The sequence below is a fragment of the Nylanderia fulva genome, unplaced genomic scaffold, assembly GCF_048542155.1.
Source record: "Nylanderia fulva isolate GAGA-0341 unplaced genomic scaffold, ASM4854215v1 Scaffold45, whole genome shotgun sequence".
NCBI lineage: Eukaryota > Metazoa > Arthropoda > Insecta > Hymenoptera > Formicidae > Nylanderia > Nylanderia fulva.
In genome coordinates, this window is record NW_028190532.1 from 1,330,688 (window position 1) to 1,343,544 (window position 12,857).

Here is a 12,857-nt window from a genome sequence, read left to right on the forward strand (position 1 = left end):
CGCTGCACTTCGTTACTCCAGATTCGTGGCCACAGCCGCCGTGGCATGCGCCATGCAATTACACAGTCTGCTTCCTTCGAAAAGGAACGTTCGATGGACCCATTGTGACCGTTCAAGCAACGAGAGATGACGAAAAAAATTCGCGAAAATAATTCTTAATTTGGATAGCAAAAGAAACGGATGAATTAAGTAAAATTCTATAAAACAATTAGATTACATCCCTTTTTTACCACACTAAAAAATGTATTGAATTTGAATAAATATTTATTTTAATATTGCTTAATTAATCATTTATTTGAAATTAATAATATTGATTTGACGCGAAAAATATTTATTGACATTATTGGCATATTGAATAAATTGGCAGTATTGAATTTATTAATTTAATATTTTTTTCAGTATACATTAATTCGAAAATTTACGGAGCTATATTCATCATTTTTATTTTCATTAAAATTACGTTTCTTTATGTTAACGTTTTTCGTAATATTTGAGAATGACAGAGCTAAAGATATATAAATAGTATATATTACGCAACTTGATGATATTACACGGCGATGTTAGGAATTAATTACATCGATGTTGTAATTGCTGCTTTTACAAAGGTGAGTATTACGCTAGCCACTTTGTGCGGTAAACGATCGTCCGTTATATTGGCACCTGCACCGTTACGAATTAATTTTACACGAGATATTAGTCTAAATAATCGGTCGGCAGTTGGGGGAATTGTATGAGCATGCAATGGATTATTAAAAACCAATTTCGACATTGACCTGATTTTTTTTACGATCTTACGCTCGTATGAGCGTACGCGACTAACTGTAAAATTGTAGAACTATCTTCTAACTGTAAGTCGAGCTTTTAGTTCGAGTTCGCGGAGCTACGTTATCGTAGGAATTTAGGAATATGAAGACCGCATACTACAATCTGGTAATTAACTATTTATGAAGGCCAGTTGAATGCAATGTTAATTGTCCGATATTAAAATTGTAGCGATATACCAGTAATGAAATTCCGCAGTAGTTGAAATGAATCGTTGCGTTTATTGTTATATGTGGTATCATTGCTTTTTCGCCCATAAAATTTACAAAAACTTGGAAAAGATTATTATTTCTTTTTTCTATAGAAAAAAAGAAAATATCTGATTTCTGGAGAATTGCTGGTTTTATTAAGTTACCTATATAATAATAAGCATTTTATTTTTTTGTATATGTTGGTTGATGTGAGGGATGATTAGCGCGGATGTGGATAGGATTGATGTAAAATATATTGAGCAATTAATTGACAGATGTTTATTTTTTTACAGTTAACGATATTTATTTGAGTTGCGACAGTACGCATGTACAATATATTCGTATGCGTATCTCTCTGCCTATGACATTAATCTAAGTGTACGCGTGCACACACGCGGCAAATTTACTTAAATTAGCTCGCGGCGCACTTTCGTCGCGAAGGAAAAGCGCGTCTTACGCAATCAACGTCGCGGTATTTTCGCATTTTCTCCTAACGGAGGAGATAATATGCATCCTCATTCTTTGCCATTTGCCGTGTGCATACCGTACATGTTATATATGTATATGCAGTTATAAACGTAATGAGTCTTCTTTCGCATTCTCGATGGCACATTCCTCTCAGTGCTCCTCTAAGACGCGAGGGTTAATAAAATTATTGTGACAGAGGCGTCTTTTTACGCCAGGCGCAATCGTCTTTAAATAGACTATTGCATTCCTGCGTGCACTCATAATCATGCACACGCACATACGAACACACACACATTCACATGTACAATTAATATCGATTATCGAATGAAATGACGATCCGCACGAAGCAGCTATATGGAATTTTTCATTTCACTGTGAAAAGCTACAAGGTCGTGGAATAGTGCGCCGACATCCGGATGCCATTAGCATTCTTTCAAATGCGTTTCGTCCCCCTTAACTTACACCGTTCTTCCGGCGGTTGTACTCGGCTAACAACCGGCGGAAGAGCGATAAGAAGAGAAAAGAACGAGGCACTATTCTCGTGTACCGCTACGCGTGTCCTCTCTTACGCGATCGACTGGTAACGTGGCTTGTCTCACGCGCATGTTATTTATTTTAAAGCTGGACACACGATAAAGTAGAATGAAGAATCACGCGACATTATGGACATTAATGCAAACACACACGACGGACAAGTAATATTAAAATAATAAGAATAGAAGAAATAAATCCACACATACACGTTATCTCCAGTCTGTCGACTGTGTGTATTTTTTTTGCAAAAATATATATATATATATATATATAATTGTTTTTATTTGTTATGCCTACTTTATACGTTCTCTTCATTGCAAGTCAGTTTTGAAGATTCTCTCTGCGCTCGTTTGCCAAACGATAGATGCGAAATTAATTTTGGTAAGCCGCCTACATTATTACATCGGCATCCGATACATTTAGTTCGACTTGATACATTTGGCACACGAACGCATTTAGAATCGACTTTATGGAAGACAGTTGATGATTGTACGGAGCGATTTAAATCGATATAGAGAACTTTACAGTTATGATATCTGGCGCTATAACTATACTTACAATAATGTTGGTAGCGTTTATACTATTTATAGCGCCGTTTATATATTTTAATTATGAGTTATAATTATAAGTTATAAATCGTCTCTTATACAAGACGTTTCGTTATTCTATATGCATAAGTACAATGGCTATATTCCAGCAAGGAAATGCTAGAATAAAACGATCTTGAAATCTATTATTGATATATTCTCAGCTCGAGAGTTTATTTGGAAATGTTAAACTTTTTCTCTTCCATCGAGAGAATGGAAGATAATTTTAAAATCTCAGATAGCACATATCCTTAAAAGATATCTAAAAATGACTTAAAACATTTGATGTAAGATATCTTTTACTTTCTCATTATTTTTCGTTTCGACATGTGATAAAACTTCTCATCTCATGTGACGAATTAATTTTAAGATTCTTTCACCGACACATTTCTTTTTCCTTTTTTTTTTAACAATATTTGTTACAGTCTAATAATTCAGTAGTTTTTCTCATACACACGAAATATCCAGAGCGCAGACTTTCTTGGAGAATGTTTCCTAAGCTTTTAAATCCAACTTTCGACTCTCGTTCGGAAATAATAAAATGATTAAAAAGTATTTTTATTGCGGGAAAAAGCGCGCTCCATTTGAGGCACCAATCAAGGTGATTTGCATTCTACCAGTTATTTGTTGCAATTCTAAAACTAGAGTATCGCATATACGACATTTGCGGTTAACCCTGAAAATTATACGGGGGAAACGGAATGTGGTCGACAACGACGACAACGACGACGATGACGACGACGATGATGGAAAGGTTCGCGTGCATAGTGCATATAATGCACCGTAAGTGAAATAACGCGTTTCGTGTCCGAACAACCGTGATGTCCAACGTCGAAATTCACTTTAAAATTCTACTATTCATTCATACGCGGAAGTCGTTGTTAAAAAATTTCAGTAAAACACTTTATATTTTATTAGATCTAATTTTTCTGTTTGCTCAAATTCAACGAATAAAATTCCTAACAAAATAAATATATTTCGTGTTTGGAAAAATTTACAACTGTATATGGATTTCTTTCCGTATATTTTTCTATTTCCGATTGTTACGTACGTAACAACAAGAAAGATGTTGCCTGGTACTTCTACGCAACTTAATGGCATGTTTACTTAATTAATTTTGCCTGGCTTATTTTGATAAATATATTTATGTAGAAATGATCTATATCTCTGTATATTTGTATCTATACTCGCATGCACAACTCACGAAGGTGTGCGGTTGGTTCATAAATATTTTACACTCACTTTCTACTTCAGCAACTACAGTAGCTACAGCAATATAATGGTCCTCGACATAGTCAACGTATATTTTTACTTTATCAGCCATCGCGAAATTGCTCGGATATCTGGGAAGAGCGCGGAAAAAATCGAAGGAATTACATTATGACCGCGCAGCAGCCTTGACGTGGAAATAACGTGGTAACGATAGTCAGGTGACTAATAAAGTGTGCATCTTTCATATGTGTATGTATGTGCAACCGGCGTTCGATAATAATCAGTGGCGTGGAATTTATGTTTCCTTTTATGCGATTGTCGCGTTTGCATTTTTAAACATCTTCGTCTTTTTCTTCTACAGTTAGATAATTGATTATCGGATAATTCATTGGAATTTAATCTGACGATACTCAATCGCTCGTTAAATATGCAGTCAGGAATATGACTTGCGACTCTCTTTCTCCGGCGATATATCCTATGAAAGGAAGGTTTTTCAAAGATATATTGCCTGCTGTTTTCCGATTTGCATAATACTTCCGCCACGAACGAGTCGGCGATGACGCATTAACGACGATGCCTACGTGTCACTGCAACTTTCTGTTCGAAGACACGCGTCGATTAAATAGCTACAATACCACCTTTTATAAGATGGCATCGTCGCCTTATAATTCTGAATCTGTACACAACTTACTTTGCATATTATTTTTTCGAAAGCTAACTCGGAATGACAAAAATGTGTCGATTACGCAATGTATATTCGTTGAAAAATGCAAAGGTGCTTTACATAAGATTATTTTCGTTTCTACTATTTTTTTTGCTCCGTTATACAAGAAAGAGAGAAATATATTATTCAAGTCTTTTTTAATGCAATTTTAAATATAAATTTTTGACTTCTCGTGAAAGTTACGAAACTTATCAAATTATTTATTTTTCTCTTTCTACATTCTTTGTCGAGATATTTTTCTACGTTAACGCTCGGAGAAATTTACATGGCGAAAGGTGAAACCTTTTTTTATCGTTTATAATCGACGCGCTTGGTGACGTATCGCGAAGGAGAAACGCTCTTCTGAGCAGCATTTGAATACTATGTACGAATTGCATAATGACGGATAATTATTTTTAGTTTCCGACTAGATTATTCACCGAATCATTAAAAATCTTCTTACACCGAGTCGTTTACTTTTAAACGATATTTTAAATTAAAAGAACTAAAATCGCGAGATTTATTCAAATTTTCAAGGATTCTCCCTTGTAAATGACATTAGGATATGACAGAATTTATGTAACCGCATCACAAGGCGATTAAAGCGAAAGTGTTAATTATAACGTAGCAAGTGAACGATTAAGATCTTCTGACGTGTACACTAAAGCATCTCGGCGCATTAAGTATTTTTAATCAGCAAGCACATTTGTGTCACTATCATCTGAAGAATTAATGTCCCTTATAATACGACGTAGTCTTCTCCTGTCTCTTTAAAAACATGTTTTCGCAAAGTAATTTGCTTCAACTTTCGAAATATCGCGTATAATTCTTTCATCGACGATAATAAGAACAAGTTGTTCGAATGTATGATAATAAGCATACTATATATATTCATGCGAGGTGATTTTTAAAAATCTTTCAAGTGTTGTGAAAGATTCACGCCTTAGAGCCCTGGTATCGGTGAGAATCTTTTTGCATTTAAACCTTTACTTACGACATTAGTGCTAATGTGCTACGATAAAATTTCAACAAGCGTGTTGGCCGCAAAATGTCATAATCAAGGACACTTTTCTTGGTCGATGTGATATATACTTGACTCGCGTATCTTTTTCACAGATATAAATATCGGAATCGCCAATAAGACTTTGACCTGTTCTTTATGTAACGTCTTACTTGAATACTAATATGTTTTTCTTAAATTACATGAAATGTGCAGTATCAATTAGATTATATTATATTTAGTTAAAATGATACTATATTAAAAATATAGTAAAATGCTTTAATTAATTATATATAGCAAAAAATAAAAATTAAAATGCAATTGAAAATTTTTTCAAGATATGAAAATGTATCTAAATGTTCAAGAAAATAATTTAATACTGATGACGTTGGAATCTTTTCATAAATCTTTCAACTTATTTTTACAAAGGAAATATTATGTAGCAGTGTCTTGCATGCTTCGCACTCTCATCTAATAAGCTTCAAGCAGCAGAACTGTTTCTCATTCGTAAGGCGACAATAATTACAGCCTAATTAGTTCGGGATAGGAAGGTCGTTGCATTTCTCGAGATATTATGTCATCATGTGATAATGTGTTTAAGACGTTTCACCGATCTTTTTTTTTCTTTACATCGAACATTAATCTAGTTTAATGAAATCTTTTAAGATTCAAAAATTAGGCAAAGTAATTAGAATAAAAAAATTTTTAAGTATTTTTTTGTCTTTAAAATTGGTATTGCTAATTAAGAGCTAATTATAATTTAAAATATATTTGTTTCTGTAATACCGTTACATAAAATTTGTAATAAAATATCGGAATTTTAACCTTTTGCAATGCAATCTTTTTCCACATAACACGATGACAGAACATAAAATCGCTGTAACACTAGCGTCACGCTTGAAAAAGTAAGCTGCAAGAAGATGTTTGTTAATCCAGACAAAATCGTTCTTGCGTCAACGCGATCGACCGGAAAAAGTGAGATTCATTGTTCAACGGCAACATCACCGGTAAATAAGATAAGAGAGAGAATTCCCAAAGAAGAATTTTCACGATCAAATAAATAATAATTTTGTAATTACTAACAATTATTTAGACACTAAAATGCATTTATGTGCATTTTAATTTTACGATGGAAATGTTAGTTGATCATAATAAATTGAATTCACGACGATCAATTATCTAATAAAAAGATTGCACAATAAAAATATTTAACAAGATGAACACACATGTCAGTTTAACGTCAAGGCTACGAAAAATACGAAGATTTTAATGGATTTTTCGTTCTCTGAAATATATTTCGAAGTCGCTCTGGATCACCTAGAAGTTTTCAAACAGCTTGACACTCTGAAACAGGTCAAGCTCAAGCAAGCGATTCTAACGGGGTCTTGGCCTAGGCAGCGGTTGTATCTGCTGCTGTTGCTGCTGTTGTTGATGATGCGGATATCCTCCCCTCGAATTCGCAGCCTGCGTTCGTTCCAATCCTTCATTGAGGCTCAATCCGGCGACCAGCTGAGCGATTTCGCGATCCTTTTTCTCTTCTTTCGGCCCCGCATTGCCGTTTTGAGCGCTGAAGCCCAAGGAAGCCAGACTACCGTGACTCCTGCTCCGGTGTTCGGCACGGATGCTGTAAGAAAAGGCTCTCTCGTTCAGATGACCCTTTCGCCGATATATGCCGGTACCAAAGCGAGACTCGTTCTCCGGACTGTCCGCCTGCCGGGCGACTTCCGGCGCGGTAAGATCGGCGTGAGAGGCAGCTAATCTTCTGGACGTGCTTAAGGTCGAATTATCCGCCTCCGGGTGTCTTCTGCCTCTGTTTCCGGCGGTGCCATACGTGCCTGCCGGATAAATGGCCGCCGTCGGTGCTGCGGACGGTGGTACCACCGGTAAAGGTGCGTAGACCGGTACTATTGGTGTCGCAGCTGGAATCGGTCTTAAACGCGCATGATGATGACTCTTGCGCGGCAAGGTCGCTGCTGGTACCAAGAGCACCGGGGTTGGTCTAGCTAGGGTACCGGCGACGGATCGACTACTAGGTGGTAGAGGGTGAGGGTGGTAGTGTTGCTGCCTGATGGGATGACCCAGAGTGTGATGTCCGTGACCGTTGGCATATACGCCTTGGTGGAGCTGATGATGGAGAAATTGCTGTTGCTGCTGATGCTGTTGCAACGCTTCCTCGTGCAACGAACGAGTCTTCATCTTCTTCAGCTTTTTGTTAGCTTTTCGTCGAGCGGAGGAAGAGGAGGATTCCTCCAGCAATAATGGTTGAGCGGGAGGAGGCGGAGGTGGCGGCGGCGGCGGTGGGGCGATCAATTGACGTGGTCTGGATCCCTTGGTGCTTCGCAGGGTGCCTTGTTCCTGATAAAGAGTATCGACTTCGTCGCGACCCCTCGCCCAGACTTTGTGATTCTCGTCGCCGTTATACAGACTGAGGTCGTCATTCGACGTTGTATCCAACCGGGTTGCTTGAGGACTGTCTAGAGTGGTGCTGGAGCCGCCTAGAGTGTGATATAGACTGTTGTTGGATTGTTGGTGAGCCGTGGTGACTCCGTTGGTCGCTGCCGATGATGGTTCCAGACCCTTCGCGTAACTGCTGTCGGCGTAAGCGTGAAAGCAACACCTTACCAGGGCGTTGGCCGCCATGTCTCGCTTGCAGATGAACGCGTGACATTCCAGAACCTTGATACCGGTCGTTCTTCGCAATACGGCGGCGAATAAGGGCGGATGATTGGCGCTGGGTGTTCGTGCAAACGGCGAGTCCAACGGCAGGAATCGCGTGTTGGACGAATCACCGTTTCCACCTTTGACATGTCTGACCGCGGCGCAATAGTGAAGCGCCTCGATGGGGAAGAACCGCGTGACCTTCTTGCGATGTTCGTCGACGTTTTCCAAGAGTAAGCCGTTGCTCCAAACGCTTAACCAGGAATCGATTCCGCGTGCACCTAGAGCACCCTGCTCGGGATAGAGTTCTCTCAAAGGTTCCTGAACACCCAGCAGCCCCTCTTTGCTCGCGTGAGGTACCGAGCTACCTAGGTAGAGCACTCTGCACCGACAATACGGCGTCGCTGTATCTTGATTAGCTCCCCTCATCTTTAGACTTGTAATTAATATAGATTTGATTTAATTTAAAGCTCAATTTGGCGATACAAAGATCGCGATTAAAATCTATTAATAATTCGTTTGTTTACAAATTGCGTACATGTATATTTTAATAAATTCTATTGACTCTGGCATATGAAATTCCAAAAGGTTAGCCGCTTCGAGTTTTTTCAACAAATTATTTTATACAGCTCAGATGCGTCCTGTTATACAGAAGCGACACTCGATGGTGTAGAACTGTCTTGAATAGAGAAAACTTTGGAGATTTCAATGCAAGATACGTTGGTCCCACGATAAGCATCGATCTTCCCAATGGCGGCAACGACATCCGAGGATACGGAATTCTTCCTGAACGTTAATTACCAACCGGCAAATTCCTTCTCACGCGCGTTGCCGAGTCGCGGACGTGACTCAGAAGCCTATTGAGTGTACGCGAGACATGCGACACGCTCACGGCAGCGAACAACATGAGACTCCGCCCGGTTAACACTACCCGCAGCCGATTACGTAGTAATCCGCTGCTTTCCAATGGCAGACGGAGATCGCATATACGATGTGTTCGCAGTACGATGTTGCAAAATATGTTGCGCGCAGCAACAGCGAGAGGAACTCGGCGGCGCGGATATTTCGCAGCAGCTGTAGCCGCTCGCTCGAGATCGCGTCAAGCCATTATGGCCGCCTTCTTGTGAGTCCTCCTACCAGTATCAGACCTCGTTTTGCTCTCTCTCTCTCTCTCTCTCTCTCTCTCTCTCTCTCTCTCTTTCTCTTCTTCTCTACCTTTCCGTCTCTCCTTTGCTTTCTTTCCTTTTGTCCCTCTACCTTCTACACGTCTCCCTTCCCTGTTCTTCGTCTCTGTCGCTTCCTTTCAGTTCGCTCTAGGCTTTCCTATCCCTCTCCTCGCTACCGAAGCCGGGGCCTCACTGGTATGCGCAGTGGCGTCGCAAGTCCCTCACCAACGCACCTCCACGTGTACCTGCTGTCATACACGCACACCTGGCACATGTATACACTCGCGCGGCTAGATTGACGCTGAACACTTTTAGAACGGAGAAAATAGCCGAATGATGCCCAACGGCGAGGATTTTAACGTCTATCACCGCGGATCCTGTGTTGGCGTTTGTGGAATCCAGAGGCGCGGCCATAGGCGTCAGCCGCGCGAACCGCTGTACCAGGACCGGTGGGCCTCATCAGGGTTCTCCTCGCGGAATGGAATCGGTGAAAATGGCGGAAGCTACTCTCGTTCGACTATCGACTCGAGATTTCCGAGCGACTGACGTCTCGCGAGCAACAAAAGGACTAATGGCTTGAAAAAGAAAGATCCAAACGCGACCTCAAAGATTGACACATCGCTGTTGAGGGTTGTATGTTCACCACTTTACGCTCGCGCGCACGCGCGCGCATACACACACACCCTCACGCACACACGCACGAGTGATCTCGAGCGAAGCACTACCCGCCAGTACGTTCGTCTTTAAACTGAGAACTGGTGGAAGGCGTGAGACTTCGTGACTGAACACTAAACCCCACTCCATTTTACTCCGAGATCCCACTCTCTTCCATCGGACTTTTCATCGTTGGGTCACTCTCTGGGTCTGAGCTCCGATGGTGTCGTATTTACCTTCTCGACAGCGAACACGTTGTCATTCGCAGGATAACGGAAATTGTGCTGAGAAAAATGGACATTCTTTGATTCGATTTTACGTAGGCACGTTAATGACGCTTCCTCTTTCCTCCAATGTACGTGTTATTTCTTTTTTAAGAGAATATTTTGACTTGCAGAAATCTCGTACGCATCCAAATGTAACGAAAGAGTTGAGCCTTCAAGGTTGTTAATGTTATAACATCTTGCAGTTAAATTAACGTTATAATTACGAATGTTAAGAAGTAAAATTATAATTTAATTAATACAATATGTCTCTACTAAGAAAGAAAAAATAATAGTGCGTTGTTGCGTACGTAGATAATATCTTTCAACATTTATCGCTTATCAGAAGTGTCTGCGGAGTCGAGCACTTTGCGGCGTGTGGTTTGTAAGCCGCATATATGTTGCCCTTTATAGGTCAGAGATTGCGTAGGTACCGTGAAGGAGAAGCTCCGGCGCACGTTTTTTCACACACGAGTCGCCAGAGCACGGGAAGCGGATGATTTTCTTTTGACAAGAAGAATTCGAGGTCTCCAGGTCGCTCTTCATATCGACGAAGCAGAACATGGCCACGAAGGTGAAATCACGAATTTATTGCGCAACAATATGAATTGAGACGTCCACCAGACCAAACGAATAACAAGTGGAAGAATATTCTTAACGGATTATCCTTATCTCCTATCTATATTTAGATATCCGGCTTTACCGTAATTAGTTCTGCACATACTTATCTTCTTTTATGAACCGACGATCATTTTTAGCTACAAAATATTTTTGCGAATAGGAGTAATTCTTTTGTTATGTTATATTTGATTTAGAAATTTCCGCAAAATAATTAAAATTAAACGTAAAGTTTAATTTTCTTCTCTTTTCTTTTTCTCAATTGCATGTTACATAATTTCTTATTCGGAAAAAATCAGATTTCACTTCAATACTTGATACTACATGTCATTTTCTTCCTTTTTTATATCAATATAAATTGTTACTTTGTAGGAGCGATATATTTTCCGCATAGTTAGTTGTTTTCACTGTACAGAAATGAAACGACGACGACGTCGAAGTTTTCCATTCCAGCACTTAGCTGCGGAACCTCGACAGGAAGACGAGAAAATCCGGTAGTGAGTTCGTGTCGCGAGCGTGAAATCTGTGGAGACGCGAAATCAGGGTCGCGTGACCGGAACCCTGACCGTGGCCCAATGTCAACATTTTTCAGTGGGAATTCTTCTGGGATCTTTTCGCACAGCTGACATATTTAGAAGCAGGGCGAATACGACGGAGTCATTTCCGTTCGACATGAAACGTACGAATTAGCTTGAGTACTGTTGCATATAACTGTATCACAATTTTATGACGCTATAAAGATGCAAGCTTGAAATCCGAGAAAAATAAAGCTTTCCTGCTTTGCATTTTTCTTTTGACATCTAGTTTCGGGGGATCAAAAGATCTTCGATAATTTAAATATGGAACAAAAATTTCGGGAATTAATATTGTATATTGTGTAAAAGAATTTGAGAGAAATGTGTATTTTTAATCAATTTACGAAAACTGTTTATCTTTATTATATATCTTTATTATATTATTGGGATTGTTTTGGATATAAATATTCTTTGGATTTGGATATATTTTTATTTTCCTTATATCTCTCAAACGAGAAATGACGCACTTTATTTTATATTAAAAAAAAATTAGAAATAAAGATTATTAAATATCTGTCATGGTTCTTTGAAAACATTCGAATTAGTCCGAATTGGGTGATCAGTATGTAAATAGTTGGTTCTACGCAGAATTTTTCAAATATTTATTTCGGGATTCAGGAATGTCGATCTTCGCGTCAAACCTTCAACATGCTTCGAAGGACGACTGGTACTCATAATTTAGAATATGCGATCTGCATAAATCACAGCTGCTCCTAAATTAGGATAAATATCCTAGCAACCCTATCATTTTGATAAAAAATGTAAATGCTTAATAATTCTTCGAAACGTTTAAGGTAGAAATTTACATACATTAAAAAAAGCATTTGTCTGAAACTGTTGAACGAAAATCGATCGTACAGTAGGTTAGTGGGTCATCGTCACGTTAATTACAAAGACTCCAAACGCTATGTACAGTGTAATCACCTCTGTCCAGGAATCCTCTCCAATTTCCTCTTTTGTACGTCACTCATCCCCTTCCCATGTGACATGTCGAATACATGTTCGACAACGTTTGTTCATGACTGATTTGTAATACTATTTGTTTCTGTGTAATGTTAAACCGTTGTATATTACGACACAATAAATGAATTCTCATTATTACGATATAACAGATGAATCTGTCGTTTAAAAGTTAAAAAAGCATACTTTTAATATCCCAACGTTTTTAATAAAAAATTCCATCTGCATAGAAAGTATTAAAAATCTCTAGATAAAATTTATAGGAAAATCTTTAAAAAATATTCAGCAGCACGTTATAAATTAATTTTAGATTTTTATGAAAAAATTAACTTTTGATTTCTGTGCAAAGCAAAAAACTTAAAAAGAACTCTTTCAATTTTCTAAAAATTTAGTTTTATGAAATTATGATTTTTCAATATTAAGCTATTTAAAATATTGGTAACAAA

At 38.7% G+C, this 12,857-nt stretch overlaps 1 protein-coding gene across 1 annotated transcript; it reads right to left on the reverse strand.

Moving 5' to 3' along the window:
* Positions 1-1,277: 1,277 nt before the first annotated feature.
* On the reverse strand, positions 1,278-10,074 carry LOC114931748 (uncharacterized). The gene has a single exon (XM_029303898.2). It carries the CDS (start codon positions 8,602-8,604, stop codon positions 6,892-6,894), a length of 1,713 nt encoding a protein of 570 aa, XP_029159731.2. The 5' UTR covers positions 8,605-10,074; the 3' UTR covers positions 1,278-6,891.
* Positions 10,075-12,857: the final 2,783 nt, after the last annotated feature.